A 25,805-nucleotide genomic window follows, 5' to 3' on the forward strand; every position below is an offset into this window, starting at 1 on the left:
GTAATCTTTTTTCAAAATTTTAATTTTTTTTTTTTTTTTTTGCATTTTCTGTACCCTTATACCCTTAGCATTAATTTAGAAACCCACTTTTCCATTGGAAGGTTTCGAAAAAGGCCCAAAAATAATAATACCGCTCGACGTTCGAAGCGCTCGGAGTACACACCTCAAACTTTAAACGCGTTTTTCTCAAAACACACTTTTTCATACTGGAGGACATGACTCCGGTCGAACTACTCAACCGATTTGCTTACTTTTTTTTTAAATGTTCACAAAACGCTTGGCTATCGTCCCTACGAGATTCATAATTTTTTATAATTTATTGACAATGTTATGACAAAATTTATGTAAAAAAACATGGGGAAAAATTAAAAAAAAAACGTGAATTCTTCTTCTTCTTAATTGGCGTAAACACCGCTTGCGTGAATTACTTTTTTTTTCAAAATTTTTTCATGATTCTAGTAGGCACGATAACCATCCACGCATTTTTTAAGAATAAAGTCGGTTTTTGTGTTTCTGAAACATTCAAACATGAGAAATCGTATCCGCCAGTGAAAAAACGTATCTCACTCACCCAGCCCTTTCTCCGACAGATGTCATCAAAAAATTCCGAAAAAAAAATTTTTATACTACAGTCCACGATATACCTGACGATATGTGAAAAAAGTTCTATTGTAGAATAAAAATTTCTATGTAAAATTTTGGCTGCACCGATGCTATAATAATTTTTATAGTTATTATATAAAGAGGTATAGAAATACTGATTTTGATCTGTCAGCTTATACCGTTGCCTCAAATAACAATCCAAGACAAATTTTGTTGAGATAACTTGTCTCATATAAAACTTTTCCACACAAGAACTTGATTTTGACCGATCAGTTTGTATGACAACTATATGCTATAGTGTGCACGTGTGCACGATTTCAAATCGATTTTTCAAAAATTGACTAGTTCTCATACATATATACTGGGGCACATACTGACTGATGAACAGATGGACTGACAGCCGGTCATGACTAAATCGGCTCAATTCGTCATACTGACCATTCATATAGAGTGATCCATTTCGAGATTGTTTACTTTTTTTGCTCCGGAATCGAAGCGGGATTGTCCGCGTAGACTTTAGACTTTACATATCCCCACAGGAAAAGGTCTAACGGTGTGATACCATACGATATTTATGTCCGATTAACCGACCCAAAAAAAAAATTATCTGATTGCCGAGGTGTTCTCTCAATAAATCCACTGATTCATGTGATGTGTGGGAAGTGGCGCTGTCTTGTTCAAACCAAATGTCGCCGAGATCATGAGCGTCAATTTCAGGCATCAAATAGTCGGTTATCATTGCGTCAATCGAGCGTCATTTTTGAAGAAATATGAACTGATAATTCCACCGCCTCATAAACCACCTCAAACCTTTCTTTTTCTAAATGAAATGGCAGCTTTTGAAGCTCTTCAGGTCTTTGTCCCAAAATCCGGCGATTTTGCTTTTTTACATCCCCATTGAGCCATAAATGGGCCTGACCGCTGAATAAAATTTGTCTCGCAAACATCGGATCTTCTTGGTACTTTCCATGCGCCCTTAAAGCGAAGTCATGTCCCTGGGAAAGGTCGAGTGGATTCAGTCAAATAGTCATACCAAGCAATACAGAAATCGTGATCTGTCAAAAAAAAACTATTGAAAAAGTATCTCTGCTTGGAACATCCGTTATATATACTTTATAGGTTTTCCGACCATCCTGTTGGTTGTTACCAACTTCCTGAGAAATGTAATATATGCAGCTCAGGGTATAATATAAATTTTCTAAACGAATCTTTTACTTTCGGGCCTTGATCATCAGGAACGAATTTCTAACTATCTCGACTTAACCTATTTTTTCATACTCTCGAAGATATATGACGTCTATAAACATGCAAATAAATAAGGTCGTATACGAGTGCGATCCAATAAATATGTAGCCTTGTTTCCATAGACGGTTAGTGTGATATATTTTCGCCGAATTGATCAAAGACACACGCCGTTTTCTGGTGAGTCACTCCCAGGTACCCCAGTAATGGCTACCATGAAGGATAATAAACACGATCTTGTATGGACAGATTGTCGGTTGAATGTTCTCAGGATAGATGAGACAGTCGGCAACACAAAAGCCTGTTTGGGTTTTATACAGCTTGAAGTGTTTGATTTGAGAAAACTGCCGGAGAATTGAGTGCAACGTTTTTTATTCCAGACAGCAAGTGCCACCATGATACCACATCACAGCAATGCATGACGCTGTTTAAGGGCATTCCGAAGAAGTTTCTCTGTCGTTTCGTGACCGTCGGCGTATCTTAGATCCACTGGTATACAAAAATGATCATTAAAAAGCTACCGGAAAGGTGAAGGCCATCGTTTTCTGTGTTCTACATCAACTACCTGTAGAAGGACTGTCTACGGTTCTTCTTCTTTATTATTGCCGTAGACACTGCTTATTCGGTTATAGCCGGAAAAGTTCCCTGAGCGCCATTCACTTGGGTGTGGCCAGAAACGATTCTTTTACATATGACTCAAGCAGCTCACGACTTCCGGTCTTAGACCATATCATGTGGGCAGTCAAAAAACAGCCGTTTCAAGGCGAGCTAAAGTAAGGGTTGTGCGCTGGGTTTGGAACCCGCCATGAAAATAAGCCAACGCTTCTACTGTGCCCAATTATTGCCGCCGAATTGCTCTTTTCCTAAATTTGACCAAGAAAAAAGTACTCTTCCTCCATGACAACCACCGGCTCACACCTCCGCCTCGTTCGAGAAAAGCAACGAACTGGTGACTTGAGTGAGTTAAAGAAGTTGGAACATCGCAGTGTCGAGTACGTCGAGCTAACAAGCATAGTCTGGAAAATAAAGCGCGATTCTTAAAAATTTTCGTTTTTCTTTTGTAGGCTGAGTACTCTTCGAACTCATATACCTTCACATATGCATTTCAAAGCTTTGGGAGTTATGGCATTATTGTAATGCTCAACTAAATCGATATAGCCCTTGCGGTTTAGCTTTTACGCATACACAAACCTATAAATATTTGAATTGCCGATTGTGAACTTTGTATATATGTATGTGTGTATGTGTGTTCGTCAACGGATGCGTTGATCCATTAATTTGTGCGCACTTTCTAAGCCCCGCCCATTAGTCTGACTTTTATTGTGCCACTTACATTGGGATGCATGGTACGTATGTATGTATGCGTGTGTGTGTTGGCGCACTCGCTTGTGTCGTGTGATATTTTTATTGCGCAATATACGGCATATATGTACATATGTACGAGTACATGCCATACATATGTGTTAAACCGCAAAGGCGGTTGGATTTGCTTTCAATACAGTGCCTTCAATTCCATTTATATCTTCTTCAATCTATTTTTAACTAACTGGCGCACTCAGCCGTCACTGCACATCCGTTCGAGCGACCGTTAGACGTACCGAACGACTGTCCGAATGGCTGAATGACTGTTTGGCTGGCTATTGGCCTTTATGACCTTTCTGGTTTTCGTTGTTGTGTAATTGGCTTTTCAACTTTTATATGTCGCTGCAGTGGTTATGTCGACTGGGTTATGACCCTCGTCGTCCTTCCGAAAAAGAAAGTGCCCCTTGTTACTTTCATTTCGATTGAACAGACATAGACCGGCACATATACAAGTATACAAATTGAATAAAATTTTATTGGCTTCGTCAAATTAAATCGAAAGCGAAAATGTTACCAATACCACATTCGGGCTATTTTCAGCACATCAACTTATTGCGCAACTGTGCAAATAATCGAATTTCACTTTCTAAATCAATACACTGATTCTCAGACATAATCTTATATTCTTATTATTTTCTTTGTCGCTACATTTAAGTCCTTTGTTAAATTATGGTCGGACGCAAGATGTTGCATTTGCGAACTGTGTGTTCAGCTTTGAATATTTATGGTTCTTTTAGTTTAAAGTTTTCTTCTAATTAGGAGATTCATTTTTGAAAGTACTTACTTGGTCTTAATACACTGCCAATCATAAAATTGGGAAACAGAGGCATTGAGATTAACATTCCACAAGCTTTATAGTAGGACTTCCAAAACTTAGATCCCAAATATCCGAAATTAAGAGCGACGCTGGGCATTCCACGAATTTAAGCAGAGAGTCTTTCAGTAATTACATTAAGATCGATTCTCCCCAGTTTTCATACGAAATCAACTATCGTTTAAGGCCAATTCGCCAACCTGATTGAAGAAAAAAAATCAAATAAACAATTGTCCAGAACATCCAGCTTAAAAACCACTTTTTAAACCAAAGAAACGAGTGTCAATATACTATATATATATAATATATAGTATATGTTAGATGATGGCTAAATATGGCCGACAAGGTTTCAGGACTGAAATATACTCTTTTAGGACCCAAAGTGGTGATCTAGTGGCTGATGTTCAGTGCATACTGAAGATATGGAGAGAACTATTCTTCAGCTTGCTGAACGGCAGTGAAATTTGATGAAAGCATGGAACCTAAATATGGTGTGCCTAATCCAGAAAAAGTGAGACCCCACAATCTGTATCAACTACCGTGGGATATGCCTCTTTAATATCTCATATAATGTCCTGCCAAGCGTAGTGTGTGAAAGAATAAGGCTCACCGACAACAAACTTATTTTATCAGTGTTGCTTTAGACATAAAAATCCTGGATCTGAACTTGGTATCCCCGCAAAACTAATATAGGTGTGTATACTGACGTTGAGCAATACCAAAAGCTCAGTCAAGATCGGGAGAGACCTCTCCGAGCCGTTCAATACCAATCGAGGTCTCAGACAAGGGGACTCCCTAACGTGTGACTCTTCAACCTATCCGTGCAGAAAATAATACGAGTTTCAGAGCTAAATAGATAATGTACAATCTTTTAGAAGAGTATACAGCTGTTGTAGCACGCCGACTTGGCTTAGCGGTCATAACTTTGAAGTCGTAGATAATTTCATTTGTCTTAGAACCAGCACCAACAACAATCCAACGAAGAATCAGTTTTGCCAACAGATGCTACTTCGGATGAGTAAGCAATTGAAAAGTAAAGTCCTCTCTAGATAAAAAACGACCAAACTCTATAAGTCCCTCATTATTCCGCCCTGCTATATGAAGCGAAGGCATGGATAATAACATTATCTGATGAGTCGGATGTCGGAGTTTTCGAGAGAAAGGTTTTGCGAAACATTTATGGTCCGCAGTCGATGAAAAGTTGAGTTGTACGAGATATACAGCGACATTGACATAATTCAGCAAATCAAGAAACAGCGGCTGCGCTGGCTAGGTGATGTTTTCCGGATGGAAGAAAACACTCCAGCGTTAAAAGTTTTCGATTCAGTATCCGCAGGTGGAAGCAGAGGAAGAGAAGGCCTCCACTCCGTTGGAGAGATCAGATGGAGAGGGACCTCACTGCACTTGGTATCACGAATTGAAGCCAAATACCGAAAAGAAGAAGCAACTGATGTGCTGTTATTGATTGACCTATAACCGATTGACCTAAAGCGGTGTCTACCCCAGTAAAGAAGAAGGTAATACTGAATTTAGGTTCTGGTAGTAGCTATGAACCTTTATAAATTAGATGTTATGAATATTACAAAAGTTGGAACTTTAATAAGAGTATAATAATGTCATTCAAATTCAAAAATCATATTCGATGTGACGGCTACGGCTTGAGTACTCCAAGTACTAAGGGCTGAGACAAGGGAAAAAGGAATAACTCCTTTACTGAAGGCCGATCTTTCATCTATAGTATAGGCGATTACCAATTCGATAGAACTTAACTAAATTGTTTGTTGTTTCTGGAGCTCTGAGAACTCATCAAGTTGACGCCACGTAATTATAAATTGATAATTTTTGAATTATTAATAATTTGCTTGTTTGCTTACAAAAGTGTGGCATTTTACAGCTTTGCTTACAGAATAAATGCATATAAAATCCTTTTATATATGTACGTATGTATGCATATGCCTACAAATATGTAGGAGAGTGAGTGCCGTTCAAGCGCTCACATACCACTTGAGTGCGAAGAGCAACATCTCAAGTGGTGCTCAATCAACTAACTCCCTCAAGCGCATTGGATATCAACACTCCAACAAGCCTCAACGAGCTGCACAAACGAAGTATCAACATGAAATGGTTTAAAGGCATTTTGTGCCCGACGACACGAGCGGCAAAGCGGCAAGGAGTCAAGGATTATGCATTGTACCAGCTACAAAACATAAAATGTGCAATAAATATTAAAAGCAATGTTGCAGTGGTTTCCCTTGGTCACTTAGTTAACTCTCCATATCCATTATGCCACTTTGCTGCTATTACCTGTAATTGGTCAATACCTAAAGGGAAGGGGCCAATGATGCGATAAAAATGCAATGAGGGGCAAATGCAAGCAAGCGATTGTATTGTAATGTCGAGCACTGGAGTGGTCACTGCAGGGAGTGTAGTTTGCAGATACGAAGGTAATACGTTAGAAAGTAGAACTTCATATGTCTGTAATCGAACATGTTATGCTACATATAACCTTTCTATATACATATATATATATATATATATATATAGTATATATATATAAAAGCATTTATGTACACACAAGCAATTTGTTTGTGCCAAAAGCCATTTATGGTTACTTCATACATATTAATGCCTACGCTCTGGTTTGGCGGCTTGTGTGACGTTCCGAAACAAAAGTGACTGAGCTTCGCCTGAGACGGCTCTAATAAGTTCGATGAATAGACTAAGCTTTTTGTATACATATGCATATAGACAGTTAGTTGCATACATGTTTACAGACACATAATTTTTATGGTTATATTAGGGTTATCCGTTTTTGCTAGTGATATTTACACAGCTGAAAAAGTTCTTAAAGCTTCATCGAGCATATATTTCAGGTATAGACTTCTGTATAAGAAAACATTATAAACTTTCACCTTATATATTGAGACATTTTCAAGCTGTCTTTGATCTGCCAAGCGCTTGAGATTAGCGAATCGAACGAGTTCGTTCAGCTGAACTGAAACAACTTGGCAGCACTTGCAATGAAAATTGCGCTGGCATGTCTACTGGCATATGCGCTGTTGTTTTGGGCGTTTCTCTTTGATGGAGAAATACTTCTTTCTGTGCAAAATAAAATTTTAGTAAAGATTCGGTTTCGAGCAGCTTCCATGCCTTACGATTTCTATGAACAATTTTAATATATTTTAATAATAAGGCTTTTAAGATCAATAAAATTTATAAATTCATTTTTATGGTATAATAATTTATCGCTTCAAATATTAGGCTAAGCTCAGGCTACTTCCGTGGTCATAGCTGGCGGATAGTGGACGGTCCATGCTAAGTAGGTTAGCTGCTAATAGTAATTCGCAGCCTCCGACCAAGAACTGCAGGAGAGGAGGTATTTGAGTCAAAACGCCTCATACGCTCAATGAGCTTCCAGCGAATAGATGCCGCCTTTAAATAAGCGTCTACAACCTCCACCGGAGTCGCATCGAAGCAGAACCTTCCGACGAAAGGGATACAACAAGATTCTGATTATGGCGTACTGGAAACCCCGAACGGATTAGTTTGACAAAGCGCAGGTGAGGACAGTATTCTATCATCACAGTAGGTAAGAGTGACATCTTATCGAAATGGTTGGCAAACTAATACTGTTCTCACCACCATCTCATTAAATTCCTGGCAGGACTTCAAGTACGTTCAATGCACGTCGCCATAATGCTTTGGCCGTATATGTTTAGTTGAGACAAACTCCTGATTCGTGACCGAACCAATCTCTGAACATAAACTCCTAAAAGGACTTGTGTCAACCCTCGCGTGGCCTCCCTGCTTGCATAGACAACCACGAGGTTCATAAAGAGCAAATGCTACAACGTGCGGAGTTAGCGACTTGAAGCGGAGACCTATTAGAGCAAAAATGAACATACCGCAACAACAACAAAAACATCTACAGAAAGAATAACAATAATGTCCAAGACGAGGAATAAGGGGCCACCTTTGGTAGAAGTAGTAAGATACCTAGATTCCCTACACTCACCATCACTCTAAAACAACCCGACAAAACTGGAGAAAAGAGAGCACGCCAGTTGCCACCACAGAAGAACCTCAAACTTAGCGAATGAAGAGTACATTAAATAAATATGTCGGGCAGAAGAGGAATCCCTAGAAACAGGCAAGGGTGTCGTGCAAATAATGAAGACAGCGATGGCAAATCGTGTTGATGTCACATCGTTAGACTTTTTTCTGTATGGTTAATAAAATCCCGCTTCGATTTAGGCCTTGGAACAAAACATCACTCATGTTATTCGCCAGTGACCAGTCGAAACGTAGGAATGAGTCATCGAAAATTGGACTCAACGGATGAACCATCTGAGACATTTGAAATAGAGAATCTTCAAAACATAAATGCAAAGAATGTTCTTTCGAATGATAATAAACATTCCCCATTAAATTTGAAGTTTCTGTGTTTTTTTTTTTTAAGAGGGAGATCACCTTTTATATATACGTTATAGAATTTCAAACATTTCCTTTTCTTCTTAATTTCCTTTTAGCTGTTAAAAAATTCGTGCCTAACTTAATATACCCCATTCAGGGTATAAAAATTGTAAATGTGCAAACCAATGAGTGCAACCCTAATGCTCAGTATAGATGATTGAGTTTTGCATGCGGTCGTGTTTGTATGCACTCAAGCATGAGTGAGTGTCCAGTAATATCTATTGATAAAAGAGCCATCGCAATAATGTATTCAAATATAACAGTAATTGCATTTGAGAGCATTGCACGCAAAATGCTTCCTGTACAGCAACGAAACACTAACTATGCGTTCGCACACACAGCCACATACCGACATGCCAACATGCCAACATACTTGTATGTAAATGATTGAAGTTAAAAGCCATTTGTGTTCGGTAATTTCCGTTTACAAGAACGCTTTTATTGCCATTATTTTAGTATTTTTTTGTGGCTGTTAAATTAAAATAAAACTCCTGCCTCTGCCAGTCTAATGCAGTCCGACGAGAATTTCAATTATTTTGCTAGTTACTTGTGTGCCAAATAATTTTGATAAAGCAAAACAGTTGGAGTAACTAAAATGATTGATTAAAGGGAAGCACCTTTAAGTGCTGTTAAGTGAAGGATATCAAATCTAACTCAGAGTGTAGCTATTATTCAATAATGTTGCAATTTGTAGTAATTAAATGAATGTGAAGTACCAACAAGTGTTTACAAAATTGGATAATGCATAAAAAAAGTAAAGGCCGAACATTTTATACTTCCACAATTTGCACTTTGCTCGTTTGTTACTTCTTGTGGATACTTAAATAAGTGGTACTTCAGCTTAGTGGGTGATTAGTTTAGTTTATGTTGAACTGGCTGGCTGTCACGCCATACATAGACCATACAAGTCTTTTTAAATACTAGATGGTCAACGCTTTTTACGAAACATAAATAGAAACTTGATGTACATATAATTCTAATATCTCATCTAGTCTATTGGGGTTCGAAGCTTCTAGATGTCCAACTTCTAGATAATACCGGACAGAAGCAGAGAACGTGTTCTAACTCAGCAGCTTTCCTAACCGCAAATACTCCTGACTAGAAGACATTGCACTATTGTGGGAGCTTGAACGGTCAAAAACCGGAGTGCGGAACTTTAATCCGCTAAACCTAACCTATTCCCAACTCAAGACTCTCCATTGGAACCACCAGATAAGGTATTATTTCGTGGGAGTGACATGAAATTTTATGTCCCCTTCCCTTGCACGAACGAACTGACGCCTATTCTGCTGTAACTGTCTTAATTTAGTCATGATGGAAGTTGCCGCTTCGCTAGCAGCTTTCCACTTATCAGAGGACTGACACATAAGTGTAATAAAATTTTACACCATTAAACTACTACCTAGTGCAGTTTCTAACTTTTCCCTTATGTTTAAAAACCGAGGACAATGGAAAAAACACGTGTTCCGAGTCTTCTATGGACTCCGTATATATCGTACAATACGGGCTGACGTCATTTTGAAATTTGGCCGCTTAATATTTGGGTCAGGTGGAAATCGAGATCCCCATTTTGTCTAGTTATCCACGTATGGATGTCAGGTATACGTCTGTGGGTCCATCGTCCTTTGGTTAAGGTTTGCCACCATTGCTGCCATATAATTATGTTCTTCTTTCTCTCTCTCTTTTTTTAATAATCTCGTGAATTCGTCTCCCTGGATGTCTATTGGCGACATACTAGCTAGTACTTCAGCTGCTTCGCTGGATATAGTACGGAAAGTAAGGGTCGCCTGAAATGTGGCTCCGCACAATAGATGCCGGCGTCCATTTCATCAGCCATTTTTCTTCCATGTTCGTAAATTTTGTTAAAGTTCTGCTGATGGGTCGCGTACTCCTGCGCCAACCACTTGAAACCTTCTATCCACCGATTCCCTGCTTATCGAGCTCTGCCGGTGAGTACTTGCGGAAAACTCACCTAACGTCAGCAAGCTGGCAGCTGATTTCGCTGCGGAGCTTTCCAATTTTATAGGAGATTAAATCAAAATATCTCGATAGAAAGCTACTTATGACTTTTATAGGTACGTTCCGAAACTCCTGTGCGCAAAGTTTTGAACTCAGACCGTCGACTAATCGTTTAATTGCCCAGATGTTAAATTAATCAAAATTTGTGGTTCATAACATTGTGACGGAGCACTTGAACATGCGCAAGGTGTACGCGAAGATGGTCTCAAAAGTGCACGACAATGCCCCGGCTCACACCGCTTTTCTTGTGAACAGCTACCTAACCAAGCAGGCATCCCAACGCTTCCGCAGCTGTCCTACAGCCCAGATGTGGCCCCCGGACTTTTTTCTTTGTTTCCCTGCCTGAAAAGGCCGATGAAAGGCAAGCATTTTGAGACGACAGAGAGGATCCAAGCAGCATGCACCTCGGCTCTCAAGGCTGAATGCGTTCCGTGACGCCTTCAATACTTGGGAATCGCGCTGGCTGCATCAACGCAGCAGGAGCTTATTTTGAAAGTTTTTAAAGAACTGTAACGATTGGTTCAATAATTTTTTTTAAATGGACTCAGTCCTATTACTTTCCGGACAAACTCTGTATAAAGTTTAAGTTCTATGCGGACAATCCCGTTTCGAATCAGGCCTTGGAACAAAACATCACATGTGACATTCCCCACTTGCAAGTGGAAATAATCGAACGAGTCATCGAAAATTGGACTCGACAGATGGACCATCTGAGACGTAGCCGCAGCCAATACTAGAAAGAGATAATCTTCAAAAAATAAATGCCAAAAAATGCTCTTTCGAATGATAAAAACACTCCGTATTAAATTTGAAATGTCTGTGTTTTCCCTTTAAAAAAGTAGGGAACCTCGAAATGGATCATCCTTTATATATCGTTTCCTTCTGGGGATGACAAAGCTAATTTCACTGTGCATAGCTAGTTTCACTTATAAAATTCCAAAGAAAAAGTGCTCTCGAAAGATAACTAGCTCTCGTCACTTTGATTTATTTCGCTGGTGGAAATTTCCAAGAAATATTTTCCGCTTGAAATCGATCAAAGTAACGCTGTGCAGTTTATAAACAAATTGCACTGAACACACACACATACAATTTTTTGCATGACTGCTGTGTCTCAATTTGCGTACACTTCTCTACAGAGACCGGCAAGGATTTCAATTAAGTTTCATTCCAGCTTTTTACACGCATCAACACATGACGATTGAGCATTGCAGTCGAACTCAGTCGAGACTCAAACTATTCGTGGCGCATTCTAGCGATACAAAGGCAAAGCAGCTGTTCGACACACACGCACACACATCTATAAAACACACCTGTGTAAAGACACCAGACACAAACACAGCTAAGTAAATGTATGTATATGTGTGAGTGCGATGAAATATTGCCTACCTTAAGGCGCTCGTTTTCATTCAGTGGAACTATGCCTGCAAGCGCAACAACAACGAACACACTCGTACAGTATGACATACTGTCATCGTCAGATTACGAACATTTTTCGTACTTGTACAGTTATAGCGGCTGAAAATTGTGTTTTTTGTTATCACAGCTTTGTTGTAAGTTGATGAATGTGCACCGAGTACAAAAACAACATTTGTTAGTGTTTGAGTTGTTGACTCCTGATGAGCACCTACATAATACGCACACACCCCCGCACACACACAAGCGTACACAGAGTTGGTTGAATGTAGTGCGATGCACTTGTACTCATCGTCGTCATCGTTAACGTCGGCACAAAGTGTCGAGCAAAAAGTGTTGACAACGAGCGGCAGAGTGTGAGAGGGAGCGCCAGTGAACAAAAACCCCGTAGTTGGGCCGAAAAGGCATTTAGACGTGCAGACAGACAGGTGAAAGGGCATGCGAGTATAAGTGATAGTCGCAATGGAAAGAAGTAGCAGCACTTCAAATGCCGACATAATACGCGCCCATCAACGCTAACGATGTCCTTTTTTATACGTTTTACGAAGCGCTTGCAGTGTGTGATATACACTTACTTAGTGTTTGGTGTGTGTGTTGTGGCACAGTGCCACCAGAAATTGCTGCGAAACTTTGAATTGCCATTAATTGGGGATTTTATAAATTTGCTTTTGAATTTTTATCTAAAGGGTTTTTCACCGACGCCACAGAAGTAGACCGATAGGGACACTCTTTTGGCATTTCTCTTCAGTAAGGTATGCCACTTCATAATGAAAAGATATACGATCTAACAACGAGTTGAAATTATTACTATTTACTGCGGAAATTCGGAGTCAGTTTTCTCAACTTTGATGAAGACCCAAACCAGTCTCTCACATGTCTTTCTCAAGCGTTGGGAAACTTTGTGACGTCGTTGTGGCGAATAAGCGAAAAGATCTTCGTCTACATCCTTACAAGATCAAATTGACGCAAGAACTGAAGCCGCTGGGCTACCAGAATCGTGGAATGTTCTTGAATTGGACTGAGAAACTAATAGAAAATGATCCGGATTTTCATCGAAAAATCATCTTCAGAATGAGGCTCATTTCAAGCTGAATGACTTCGTCAACCCACACGTACTCCATGGGTCACCATTGCATCCCGAAAAAATTACGGTATGGTGCGTTTTATGGGACAGCGGCGTCATTGGAGCGATGATGATCAAGACCGGCACGTTACTGTGAATGGGAATCGCTACCAATCAATGATAAAGGAATATTTTTGAACCGAATTAGATAATATAGATTTGGCCACATATTATCCAAGTCCAACAGGACGGCACCAAAAGCCACACAACGAATGTTACAAGCTTCGTATGGTTTATGCTTGAAAACCGTCGAAAATTGGGTTCAGCGTCTGGACTTCTGCAAACGTGCCCGTGGTGGCCGTGCAAAAGAAATTGAGTTCCATACATAATGACATTGAGTGTACTTTAACAGAAATAAAGAATTTCACTGATAAACCAAATCGTTTTTGCTTTATTTAAACTTTCGTAGCGCTCTTGTTCAAAAACCCGTTACAAAGCAATTTTTTTGTTTATTAAGAAATTATTTCATTTTGAAGCTAGTCAAAAGTGATACTGGTGCTCGATATTGCGACATTAACCCATTTTTTTGCCGATTTAGATGATACTGATGTGGCCGATATGTGGTTTCAACCAGCTGGTGCCACATGTCATCCAGCTTTTGAAACACTTCAATTACTCAATGAGCATTTCCTGGTCGTGTACACATGTTTTGGTGATCATAATATTTATTGCTATATTTCTTGATCCCCAACTTTTTTAAAGAAAAACCACACAACTTTTGTTTTTTTTTTTTTGATTTTTTGAATGTTATCACTTTAAAATTTTGGCCGCGGCTACTTCTCAGATGGTCCATCCGTTGAGTCCAACTTTCGATGACTCGTTCCAGCATTTCGACTGGTAACTGGCGAATGACACTTGTGATGTTTTGCTCCAAGGCCTGAATCAAAGCGGGATTGTCCATATAGACTTTAGGTTTCACATATTCGCACTGGAAAAAGTCTAACGGTGCAATATCACACGACCTAAGCGGCCAATCGACCGGCCTAAAATGTGAAAAGTTTTGCTTACGGAAGTGTTCTTCCAATAAAACCAATTTGATGCGATGTGTGGGAAGTGGCGTCATCTTGTTAAGACCAAATGGCGCCAAGGTCAAGAGCTTCAATTTCAGGCATCAAATAGTGAGTTATTATATGAAATGATAACTCGTGGTTCTTTTCAGGTTGCAAGAGCCCAAACTGTATTTTGTGCGCTTTCAATATAAGATCTCGACGAAAAAGGCGCCAAGTCTTTCAATACGTCAGTCCGAGCTGCTGCGAACAGCACCAAATCGACTTTCCACGGCTTTCGAGTACACTCTCAGCTACAGCTGCTATATTTTTTTCTCTGCAAACAAAGTCCAAATACTAAAGCTAGTTAGTTAGCTATAACCGCCTAAGCGGTGTCTAGGTCAATGAAGAAGAAAAATAAAACCGTTGAAAGTGTACATGGAATAGTTAGTCATAAGACAAGAGTCTACACAAAGATCTATCCGGAGGCTTGATCTGAGCTCTGTTGAGGAAAACGTTTCCGCTGATTTTAGAAAAGCGGAAAAGCGGACAGTGATTCGTTGCTTGTTTTTCGAAGGGAACTCTCTCAATCAAATCAAAGAGCGCTTGTATATGATGAAGCTTCCTTCATAATAGTGCCTGATGATAAATAAGAGTAGAGAAAAAGTGTTTCTCTATTATGTCGTTATCACCGATGAAATATGGGTACACTGTTATACAAGTATACCAGAGATCAACTGTTTTTTGAGATTCACAAGGAGCCATCTACGTCGTCTATCTTGAAAAGATCGGTTATATGGTACTGTTTCTTCATTGGCGTAGACAAAAAAGTAGATATGGTTTAAATATTATTAAGCAAGAAAAAATGTTTAATATCTTTCTTCTTCTTCTTAATTGGCGTAGACACCGCTTACGCGATTATAGCCGAGTTAACAACAGTGCGACAGTCGTTTTTTCTTTTCGCTACGTGGCGCCAATTGGATATTCCAAGCGAAGCCAGGTCCTTCTCCACTTGGTCCTTCCAACGGAGTGGAGGTCTTCCTCTTCCTCTGCTTCCCCCGGCGAGTACTGCGTCGAATACTTTCAGAGCTGGAGTGTTTTCGTCCATCCGGACAACATGACCTAGCCAGCGTAGCCGCTGTCTTTTAATTCGCTGAACTATGTCGATGTCGTCGTATATCTCGTACAGCTCATCGTTTCATCGAATGCGATATTCGCCGTGGCCAACGCGCAAAGTTCCATAAATCTTTCGCAGAACTTTTCTCTCGAAAACTCGTAACGTCGACTCATCCGTTGTTGACATCGTCCAAGACTCTGCACCATATAGCAGGACGGTAATTATGAGTGACTTATAGAGTTTGGTTTTTGTTTGTCGAGAGAGGACTTTTCTTCTCAATTGCCTACTCAGTCCGAAGTAACACTTGTTGGCAAGAGTTATTCTGCGTTGGATTTCTAGGCTGACATTGTTGGTGGTGTTTACGCTGGTTCCAAGATAGACGAAATTATCTACAACTTCAAAGTTATGACTGTCAACAGTGACGTGGGAGCCAAGTCGCGAGTGCGACGACTGTTTGGTTGATGACAGGAGATATTTCGTCTTGCCCTCGTTCACTGCCAGACCCATTTCTTTTGCTTCCTTGTCCAGCCTGGAGAAAGCAGAACTAACGGCGCGGGTGTTGAGGCCGATGATATCAACATCATCGGCATACGCCAGCAGCTGTACACTCTTATAGAAGATGGTACCTTCTCTATTTAGTTCTGCAGCTCGAACTATTTTCTCCAGAAGCAGGTTGAAAAAGTTTATTTTTTTTTAATACCTTTCACAATCACAAAAAATTCCTACAAAAACTTTTATGAGATTTTCGAGATATCGATCCTGTTCTTCCCAAGAAGCATATGGCTGTCATACAAACTGAACGATCATAATAAAGTATGGGCTTGTATAGCAAGCTTCTGAATTTGACGAAATAGCTTCGACGAATTTAGCAGTTGTTGTTGTTCAAGTGAAAGAGACAGTCACCGCAGAAATTGTTCAGCTCGAACTTACCGATCAAACTCAAATTTCTGTAAGGAAAACTTTTTTATTTCGCGAGACATCGTCACAAAATTTGGCACGGATAACTATTCAAGGCAACGGTATAATTTTTGAAGACATTTTTCAGATCGGACTACTATAACACATCGCTGCAATAGAAACTGATGGATCAATAATTTTTTTATACCGCTTATGATATCAGAAATTCACCGGTGAGGAGTATTATTTATTGCTCGTTGCAACCTTGTTTACGAGTTTTTCTAGATTTTGGATTTAGCGTTAAATTTTCTTTAGAACTGTCATTTAACTGGTTGACCAAACATACACACATATGCACTTAGGTGCGAAATTTTGCTTCTTTTCTACTAATTTAACGCTTTTCACATCACATTTCTGCACTTCCATTTGATTCGGATTGGTTTTGAGTATTTTGATACTTTAATGTAGCCATCTTGGCAGCAGACACACATCCCCATATGTGTTTATACACATATATGTAAGTGCAGAGCGTAAAGCTGCAGCTCGTCAGCAGGTGAAAAGTGATTTTGCCTAAGCACTAAGTGAATGATATTTCTTTTTTTCTCTTTTTGCTCAAGCTGCCCTAAAAGGTCCATTTTTTCTATGCATTAAGGTAGTTTTTTTCTCCACGCTGGCAGTGAATACTTGCCGGCAGTGCTTGCGTAAACGCTTGTAGGCAGAGGTGCATGTGTGAGCCTTGTGTAGTGACATTACTCATACGCACTGTTGGTTCACAGTCGAAAGTCATTAGGTTTCAGCTACATGCAAGTGCGCTTAAACACGCATACATACATAAGTGATAAACATTTTTGGCTGTGCAAATTTTTCAGGTTTTTCACCCATTTCAATTTGTAGAGCATCGATGGTGTTTTTGTGCCTCGGCTTGTCTACGTATATTTCGCTCTCTTCAACTACATCAGTAAAGATGAAACACATTTTCAGCATTTTTTCTCTTCTCTTTAGTATTTCGTTTTACATTTTAGGCCTAAGTTGCTAATTCGCATACTTTTCTTCCAGTTTCATTACATTTCACATACTTACACCTGCTTCATTTGGCTTTTTTCTTTCTATTTTCCTTGCTTTAATCTTCTCGTTGCTTGCTTATTGACGCAGCATCAGTTTTTCGCTTGACCACCGCATAGTGATGAGATCAAGTGGCTTGCTTTCACAACAACAGCTGTGATTGAGTTATTTATATGCTCTTACTTCAGTAGCTAACTGTGTGGCCGCTAGGGGCTAGAGCAAGTGGGGGGTAATGACATCTGTAGTTATGATGTTGAGCTAATCGATGGTTACTACAATAGTTTCTGCCTGCCGCTATCCAGTTTACTCAAGCACTCGCAAGTATTGTTGCTCTTTTGTAGGCTAACCGCTTTCACTCATTCATATTCACTATAGACTCGCCGGCCTGTGTCAGCGGGGGCGCTTCCTGTGCAACTGTCGTGGTGGCTGGTTGCGGTTAGCGTGCTGGTCATCATCTCTAGTACACGCGACTGTTGCTCTTTAATGATATGCTTTGCATTAGCTGTATATGCCTGTGTGTCCTTGGGTTTGCGTGAGTTCAAGTGGCAGCTGTTTGTTTGGCGCTGTGCACGTTCTCTATGGCGCTTAAATGCATTAATGAGTTCAAGTGAGTTTAATGGTTCCTAAAGTGTTGACGCTATCACTCTGCTGTTTCATGATTTGTTTAATGGTTTGAATCATTGATAGAAAGCATGCAAATGGTGGGCAGGTGGCAAAATTCTCTACCCACGAAATAAGCATGCTCATCAAACAGTTTGAGAAAGCCGAATTTACTCTATGTTGGAGCATTTATACATATGAGAACTATAAGAAACCCTGACAAGACCACTTCAAATACTAATATAACGGGTCTAAAACCGCTACAAAAGTTTTTTAAATAAAACAAAAACAGTTTAGGATATCAATGAAATTCTTTTTATATATGGAACTCGATTTCTTTTGCATGGCCACCATTGCAAAAGTTCCGACGTAGGAACCAATTTACGTTGGTTTTCAATCATAAATCGGCCGATACTGTTGCAATGTCACTTTCGGTATTCGCACGAAGTGCATCAATCGTCTCTGGCTTGTTGGCATATATATCCCACAGAAAATAGTCTAACGGCATCAAATCGCACGACCGAGGCGGCCAATTGACTAGGCCATTTCGTGAAATAACACTTTCACCAAACTTGGTTTTCAATAAATCGCTGTGTGGCTTGTGGCGCCATCCTGTTGGAACCACATATTGGCCAAGTCCATATCAGCCAATTCGGGCCAAAACTATTCGGTTAGCATTGTGTGTAGCGGTTTCCATTCACAGTCACGTGACGGTCTTGATCATCACGGAAGAATTACGGCCCAATGACGTAATTTTTTTGGGATGCAATTATGACTCATGGAGTAGGCGTGCATTGCTGCCTGACCAAGACCGCATATTTTGCTAATGGACGAAGCCATTCAGCCAGAAATGAATCTTATCGCCGAAGATGCTTTTTCCATAAAAATCCGGATCATTTACAGGTTGATGTTCAGCCCAATTCACGAACATACGACGTTTCTGGTAGTCAAGCGGCTTCAGTTCTTGTGTCGATTTGATCTTGTCAGGATGTAGGCTAAAATCTTTTCGCAAAATTCGCCACAACGACGTCACAGAGACGCTTGAGAACCATGTGTGAGAGACTGATTTGGGTTTTATTCAATTGAGGCGCTAGCGCCAGCAATATTCTCAACACTACAGGCACTTCTTTATCCCATTGGCACACAAACATTTTGTACTGTGCCTGTGGATTCAAAATTTTCCACTAGACGCGCAATTGTTGATCTGACAGGACGATTATGACGACCATAAATTGGACGCGGTGCTCTTAAAGTTGAGGCCACTGACTCCGTATTTTGGTAGGAAATTTTAATAATTTCAACTCATTGGATCGTATATCTTTTCATGATAAAATGGTAAACCTTACTGAAGAGAAATGCCAAAAGAACGGCAAAAATATGGGGTCGTTTGCTGTCCCTATTGTTCAACTTTTGTAGCGTTGTTTTGAAAAAACTGTTTATTTGTGTGAGAATTCTAAGGTACTCAACTTGAAATACTAAAAAAAAAACAAATGACAAACTCATGGACCGATTTTCCAACTGCGATTCGCCACTGAATCGCAACATAATCGATGCAATTTCAAATCAGCTGGTTACTGTCAAGGTGCCAACCATCAACAATATCAAGATGTCAAGGAACGAACTACTATGAGCTGCTCACCTACGATACAAGTCTTAATTCGAACCTTTACTGACAACAATTGGAAGCTTGAATGAAGGAAGTCATCGCCCATTAGCGGTCAACTTTGGCCTTAGGAGAAGAATTATATTCTAACATGCCAAGTCACACGGATCAATAGTGAGCCACCAGAAACTCAGGCAGCTTGGCTGGAGTTTTTATACATGCATATTACGGTTAATGATTTTGATATTTAAAAATTTGGCTCAATGGATGTATATCACTTCAGGACGGCTTTCTTAAAGGTCGTCCAAAATCATTTGTTGTTCCAGACTCTACTGATGCTGTGAACAAAATAATATTGCCAGATCGTCATGTGACCTATAGTGAAATAGAGGTAACTATAGGCATAAGTGGGACCATCATACATTCGATATTGCATGGACATTTGACTGTAAAAAATGTATTTCACGTTGGATCACACACAATTTCTCGATTGTTCAAAAAAAGGCTCATGTCGATTGATCGGGAGAAATGTCAAGAAAAGTCGTGAAAGTCTGAGTGGTACACAACCAGTCTTTTGTCAGTTGTTTTTCAAGAAATCAGGACAGCTAACCACTGAAAACTTATCACTCATTCACTCCGGCAATGCGAGCTCTGAAACAACTGCATTCTTGGGCACGAAAAACATCGATTTGATGAATTATTCTCCGTATAGTTCTGGATTGGCACCGAATGTCATCTTTTTATTCGAAGCAATGACCAGTGTTTTGCGTAATCATTTTTAGATCGTGAGTTTGAACTATAGACAATGAGAAACTTGAAAATTTTTAGAATAATATTTGTAATATTGGTGAATAGCTTGCCACTCAAAGTCACTGCTTTTCAGATATTGTTGACATATAGAAGTTTCTTATAAAACTCTACAATTATTAGAAGCGTCTCTAAAAAAAAAACATTTATAAAAGTTATCTATTGGATTTCTTAATTTCACTCTTTTCAGAATTAAATGAAAACTAACTTCAACCACGCAAATTCCCTTACGTGAAATAATTTCCCACTGCAATAGCAATAAATCACTATAAATATCACAGAAATAAATGTCTTACTTGTTTATTGTTGTCTTTTTGTTGCAGTGACACCGCCGGATGCCAAAGCAATGATTGTCGGACCATCCGATCTGTATGTGAAGGTGGGCAGCGCCATTACGCTCACCTGTCATGTGAAGCAACCGTCGTCGGCGTCGGATATTGGTCCTATCTATTGGTATCGAGCCAACTACATGCTGACACCCTTTGTGGCGCATCCGAATGAGGCAGCCATCGATATGCGGCGCATATCAATGGAATCGAATTTGGGCGAAAAGCTGCAAAGCCGGTGAGTAGAACGTAACCATTGGCGCTAAAAGGCACCTAATGGGGAAAAAGTAAGTGTATTCAACTGGTGAAAGGTAAAAGAAGCGATTTTCTGCGTTTTACCACTGCTACCAGTGACGGTTTGATGCAATGGAGCAATACAGAAAAATCCATTCTTATATGAATGAATATACATTTAAGCGCATCCTGTCGCTGTAAACCGTTGTGGTGGTCAACATATACTGAGTTGAAAAAGTCTGTTCACAAAAAAAACTTTAAGTTAGGGAGACTTCTGGAAGAAAATTTGTATGAAATATAAGTTCTAGAGTTATGGTCCAAAAACTTAATACCACTTAATACATATGTAATGAAAACAATTTTTTACATATTATTAACTATGAAAGCTCATTGAAATCTTTTAAAATAAAGCTAAATCCTGCATTCCCTGCTTTTTCCCGCATATAGCTATATTTTAACCCATAGATTTTATTCATTCATTTCCACATAGGATAAATCACTATATAAAAAATATATCGTATGCGTTCTACAAATGTATGATATATTTATTCCAAGGCGTGACTAAGAAGACTAGACCTCTTTTGAAATTTTTAAGTTAACAACACTCATAAACACATTTCTAGAGCCATTCCCTGTTTCTAGTGACCTTCCGGCTTGTTGTTACAATTTTTGTACTACGAGTGCCCCTTTGCTTCAAAATAGACCTCATTTTCGGCGATCACAACTTCGTTCAACGAAAATTTTCTTCCCAGCGAGCATTATTTTGAGATCTGAGATACGGGATTACTTGCTGTGGGCCAGATTTAGAGAATATAATATAACCTTGCCAGCTGACTATTGGGTTTTTCTACACTACACTCGCCCTAAATCGAGCAAACACGATTTCGTACCACGATTACACTGGTGTATAAGGTGCCTCCTCAGAGATGCTGTACAGTGCCTACCGATGATGGTGTTGTCGCTATGGAACAGAGTATCGCAAAGATTCCAATGAGTTCATTTGGCATTGCGCGCTACGACTGAAGCTTTACTCATTCACTTTCCATATAAAAGTCTTCGTTTTCGGGCTATCGAAAGCCAACTCGTGCAAGACTTGAAATCGAACGCTCATAGGGTCAAAACGAGATGTCCACCAATTACGTAAAATAAATAAATTTGTTGCACTTGTTAATTCACAAGCCATTGTTGAGATGTCATTACATCTTCAGAAAGTCACTTTTGGGTGTACTCTATGGGCAGAGGAAGTCATTCGTCCATATTTCTTTAAAAATGAATCCGGCCATAATGTCGCAGTCAGTGGGGAACGCTATAGAGCTAGATTAAAAACTTTTTCGTACCTGATTTTCGACGAGAACGACGAGGTTTCAACAAGACGGCTCTACATGCGGTGCAGCCGAAGAAATTATCAATTTAATGAAGTAAACTTTTGGTGAGCGCATTATCTCGCGTCATGGGCCTGTGGTGTGACTGTCAAGATCCTACGGTTTTATTAGTTTATATTTTGTCGGATTATGTGAAGTCGTTTGTCTACGCTGGTGAATCCGAGACGATCGACGATTTTGAAAGAGTATTCAACGCTTTATTTCTAGGTGACATACCCCAATTCCTGGTCGAAACTTTTTTCTCCGGGGTTTACTCGAGCTAGTCGTGATAGACACTTGCCCGAAATTATATTTAAAACATAATGGCAAACCTTTATCTGTATAATAAAATAAAAGCCGAACAATTGACCTTAACATAAATATCTATGCGTTTTATTTCTTCATGAAAACCGCAAATCTAAAAAACACCCTTTGTATATGGTATAAAATATTAACAACATAATAAATAGCAAAATAATAAAAAATATATAAAATCCGAAGCTAGTAATTAAATAAATTTAAAAAAAATGCATTAAAATTTACAGAACTCACAGTTTAAGTAGTTAGAAGTGATATGTACTTTTCTATAAAATTTGTCATGTAGTTTTTCTACAAAAAAATGTAATTTGATGTACGGAGATTTCTCGCAGTAGTGTATCAACAACAGGTTAGCACTTTGTGTGTGTAAAAGTGTATATATTTAGGCTGCAGTGTGTTGGGAATGCGAATACGCAATATCTTGATCGTTGGAGTTGAACTGATGTGGCATTCAAACCGCGTGACTAAGCCACGACAAAGAGATTCCGACTAAAATGAATGCGGATAGTGACCGCAGTGAATGCCTTTGAAGTGGAAGCGCTATTTGCGTGTGAAATGTGAGCAAAGTTTGATTTTTATACTCTTGCAACATGTTGCGCCGGAAGTAAAATGACATTTATTTGGTTAACAGTAATAAAGGGTGTTTCTTTAGATATGTGGTTTTCCAGAAGAAGTAAAACAGTTAAAATTTAATATTTTGATCAAGAATTTTTGACCACTTTTTGGAGTAATTGGGCCGTATGTCAACAATAACGCGTCGAATATTCTCTCCCACGGCGCCAATCTTATCACCTGCGAAGAAAAGCGACTTCATATAACCCCAGAATACACAGTCCGGGAGTGTTAAATCACACATTATTTCAGACCATGCCACAGGCCGTTGATTCGTTGGTTCACACCAACATCCCCAAATTCAGGCACGAAAATGGACCAACATACCATATACCATATTCCCTAAAATCTTCCATAAAGTGAATGGGCACAGCTCCAATTGTTGCACGAAGTGGTTGATGACTCATTTTGGGCTTTTTCGTTTCTTCGCTTCTTTGGTGTACACTCTACATCGTCTCTGAGGATTCGCATTATCCAATAGGGTAAACGCGGTGCAAAACCTACCCATATTCGCTCGAAACTGCAGGGCGATTGTGCCATCCGAGTATTGAACGCAGCCCGCGATTCGACCTGGATGTTAAAAGGCGACTAACCATATCGGGTTACTTCTGGATCAGTTCAAAAATTGACAATGGGTGTTGGAAGGCCAACTTCAATTGGCAATATTTTCCAAATTCGGTAAAAATATGTGATGTTCGCTTCCGCTCGAAAATAGCCGCCTCAAAAATACTTCTATATAAAACGTTACTTATTTCTGCTGAAATGTCGATTTACTGGTAAATTAAGCATTTCTGTATTTTCTCTGCTAATTGCAGGTTGCGCATAGCGAATGCACAAACCGCCGACTCCGGCAATTACACGTGTATGCCGACCACAGCCGAGGCTGCCAGTGTGATGGTGAATGTTATAAATGGTAAGTTTTGTTGAAAAAAATACAATTTAATGCGAAAATGGCAGGAAATTGCTGAAATAATTATTAAAATATTTAAAATAAATTAAGTTAGGTTATGTTTGATGATCCTAAAAAGTCCTAAAAATATATCTATTTATAATATTTTTTTCATTTCATCATTCCCTTTCAGCTGAAACGCCTGCGGCTATGCAAAAAAGTGCCGCCACACCGTTACAGACTCGCTGCTACATTCTCTTGCTTTTTGGCACATTCTCAGTGCGATGGCTGTTGATGTGCTCCACATCTTCGTCAAAATTGTCACAACACTTTATACCAACAAAGGCACCCAGCAAGACGCAGCCATTACCGGAAGCAAGTTGCCGAACAAACACCGTCGTGAATATCGAACATCAAACTATTTTGCATAGAGAAATTTGTTATGGTTCAGTCTCATGATGTTGCGGCATTGAAATATAAAAAATAAAAAAAATATAAAAAATTCAAAATGTAAGGCATCCTAAAAAGCACCCAAAAGGCTATAAAGCTCATAACTGTATTCAAAAGATTTTTAATACTCTTATTTAGAATGGTATCCTGTACATATAATATACACTTAGCTAAGCATTTAAATAGTCCACTACTTCGCAATACAAATGAGTGTTATACTCACTGGTGTAGATACATATGTATAAGTAAGTCTTAAATTATTTTAAATCGGTAAAGTTTGTTAAATCAAATTTATTTTTTAAACCATAATAATTGTTTTATTTCTATTGTTACTTTTTTTGCTTTTCTTTAGTAAAGTTTTGTAAACAGTTGCTAGGTGTTCGAAAAAGCTTAGCACAAATACCATATACTGAGAGCGAGAGATAAATAGATGAGGATTGCACCGCGACCTTAGATCTATTGTGCCCCTAGGATGCCGAGAGATATACTTGTATATGCAAGTACATAAAGCATACGCAACGGAAGTGAATTTTTCGGGAACAAAGTTTTGACTATGTAGAAAATTTTGGACTTAGTTGGTTGCAAATATGAAAATATTTATAAAGGACATACTATATTTTCAACGGACTCCATTCGTAGTCTGTAATTTTTTGGAAAACGTTATTAAAATCATGAAGTAATGAGTTAATATTATTCTCGCAATTTGCAAATCTCAAAGGAGAGAAAACACTTGCAGGGGTCTGTCTGCCATATATTAAAGTAAAGTCCATTTCGAGGTTCCCTACTTTTTTAAAGAAAAACACAGAAATTTCAAATTTAATGAGGAATGCTTATTATCATTTGAAAGCACATTCTTTGGCATTTATTTTTTAAAGCTTATCTCTTTCAAATGTTGGCCGCGGCTACGTTTCAGATGGTCCATCCGTTGAGTCCAATTTTCGATGACTCGTTCGAACATTTCGACTGGTAACTGGCGAATGACAAGCGTGATATTTTGCTCCAAGGCCTGAATCGAAGCGGGATTGTCCATATAGACTTTAAACTTACCATATCCTTACAGGAAAAAGTCTAACGATGTGATATCACACGATCTTGGTGGCCAATCAACCGGTTCAAAACGTGAAATTATATGCTCACCGAAGTGCTTTCTCAATAGATCCATTGATTGATGCGATGTCTGGGAAGTGGCGCCGTCTTGTTGAAAACAAATGATGCCAAGATCATGAGCTTAAATTTCAGTAATCAAATAGTCAGTAACGTTGTCCAGACGTAAGTCTCTCCACGATGCAATGGCAAACAAAACTGAACAAAAGTAGCGTGACAACTTGACATAACACACGCGCGATCTGTCAAAGAAATGTTATTGAAAAAAGTACCTCTACTTGGATCCGCGTTATAAAGTTCAATGTTGGAAAATTCTGATATTAGTTACAAGGGGTGACTGCAAATTTAGGCGCAATGTTTTATTGTTATTAGATAGATACACTCTCAAAA

At 39.1% G+C, this 25,805-nt stretch overlaps 1 protein-coding gene across 1 annotated transcript in view; it reads left to right on the top strand.

Annotated features, from left to right (window-relative positions):
• LOC126752453 (hemicentin-1) overlaps nucleotides 1-24,429 on the top strand; it is a 204,393-nt gene extending 179,964 nt beyond the window's left edge. The window contains exons 5-7 of the mRNA XM_050463256.1: nucleotides 20,445-20,685; nucleotides 23,788-23,885; nucleotides 24,055-24,429. Coding sequence (XP_050319213.1) covers nucleotides 20,445-20,685; nucleotides 23,788-23,885; nucleotides 24,055-24,320 — 605 coding nt within the window. The 3' untranslated portion in view covers nucleotides 24,321-24,429. The remainder of the gene's footprint in view (nucleotides 1-20,444; nucleotides 20,686-23,787; nucleotides 23,886-24,054) is intronic.
• The last annotated feature ends 1,376 nt before the right edge of the window (nucleotides 24,430-25,805 follow it).

The sequence above is a fragment of the Bactrocera neohumeralis genome, chromosome 3 (genome assembly GCF_024586455.1).
Source record: "Bactrocera neohumeralis isolate Rockhampton chromosome 3, APGP_CSIRO_Bneo_wtdbg2-racon-allhic-juicebox.fasta_v2, whole genome shotgun sequence".
In the NCBI taxonomy this organism is placed as follows: domain Eukaryota; kingdom Metazoa; phylum Arthropoda; class Insecta; order Diptera; family Tephritidae; genus Bactrocera; species Bactrocera neohumeralis.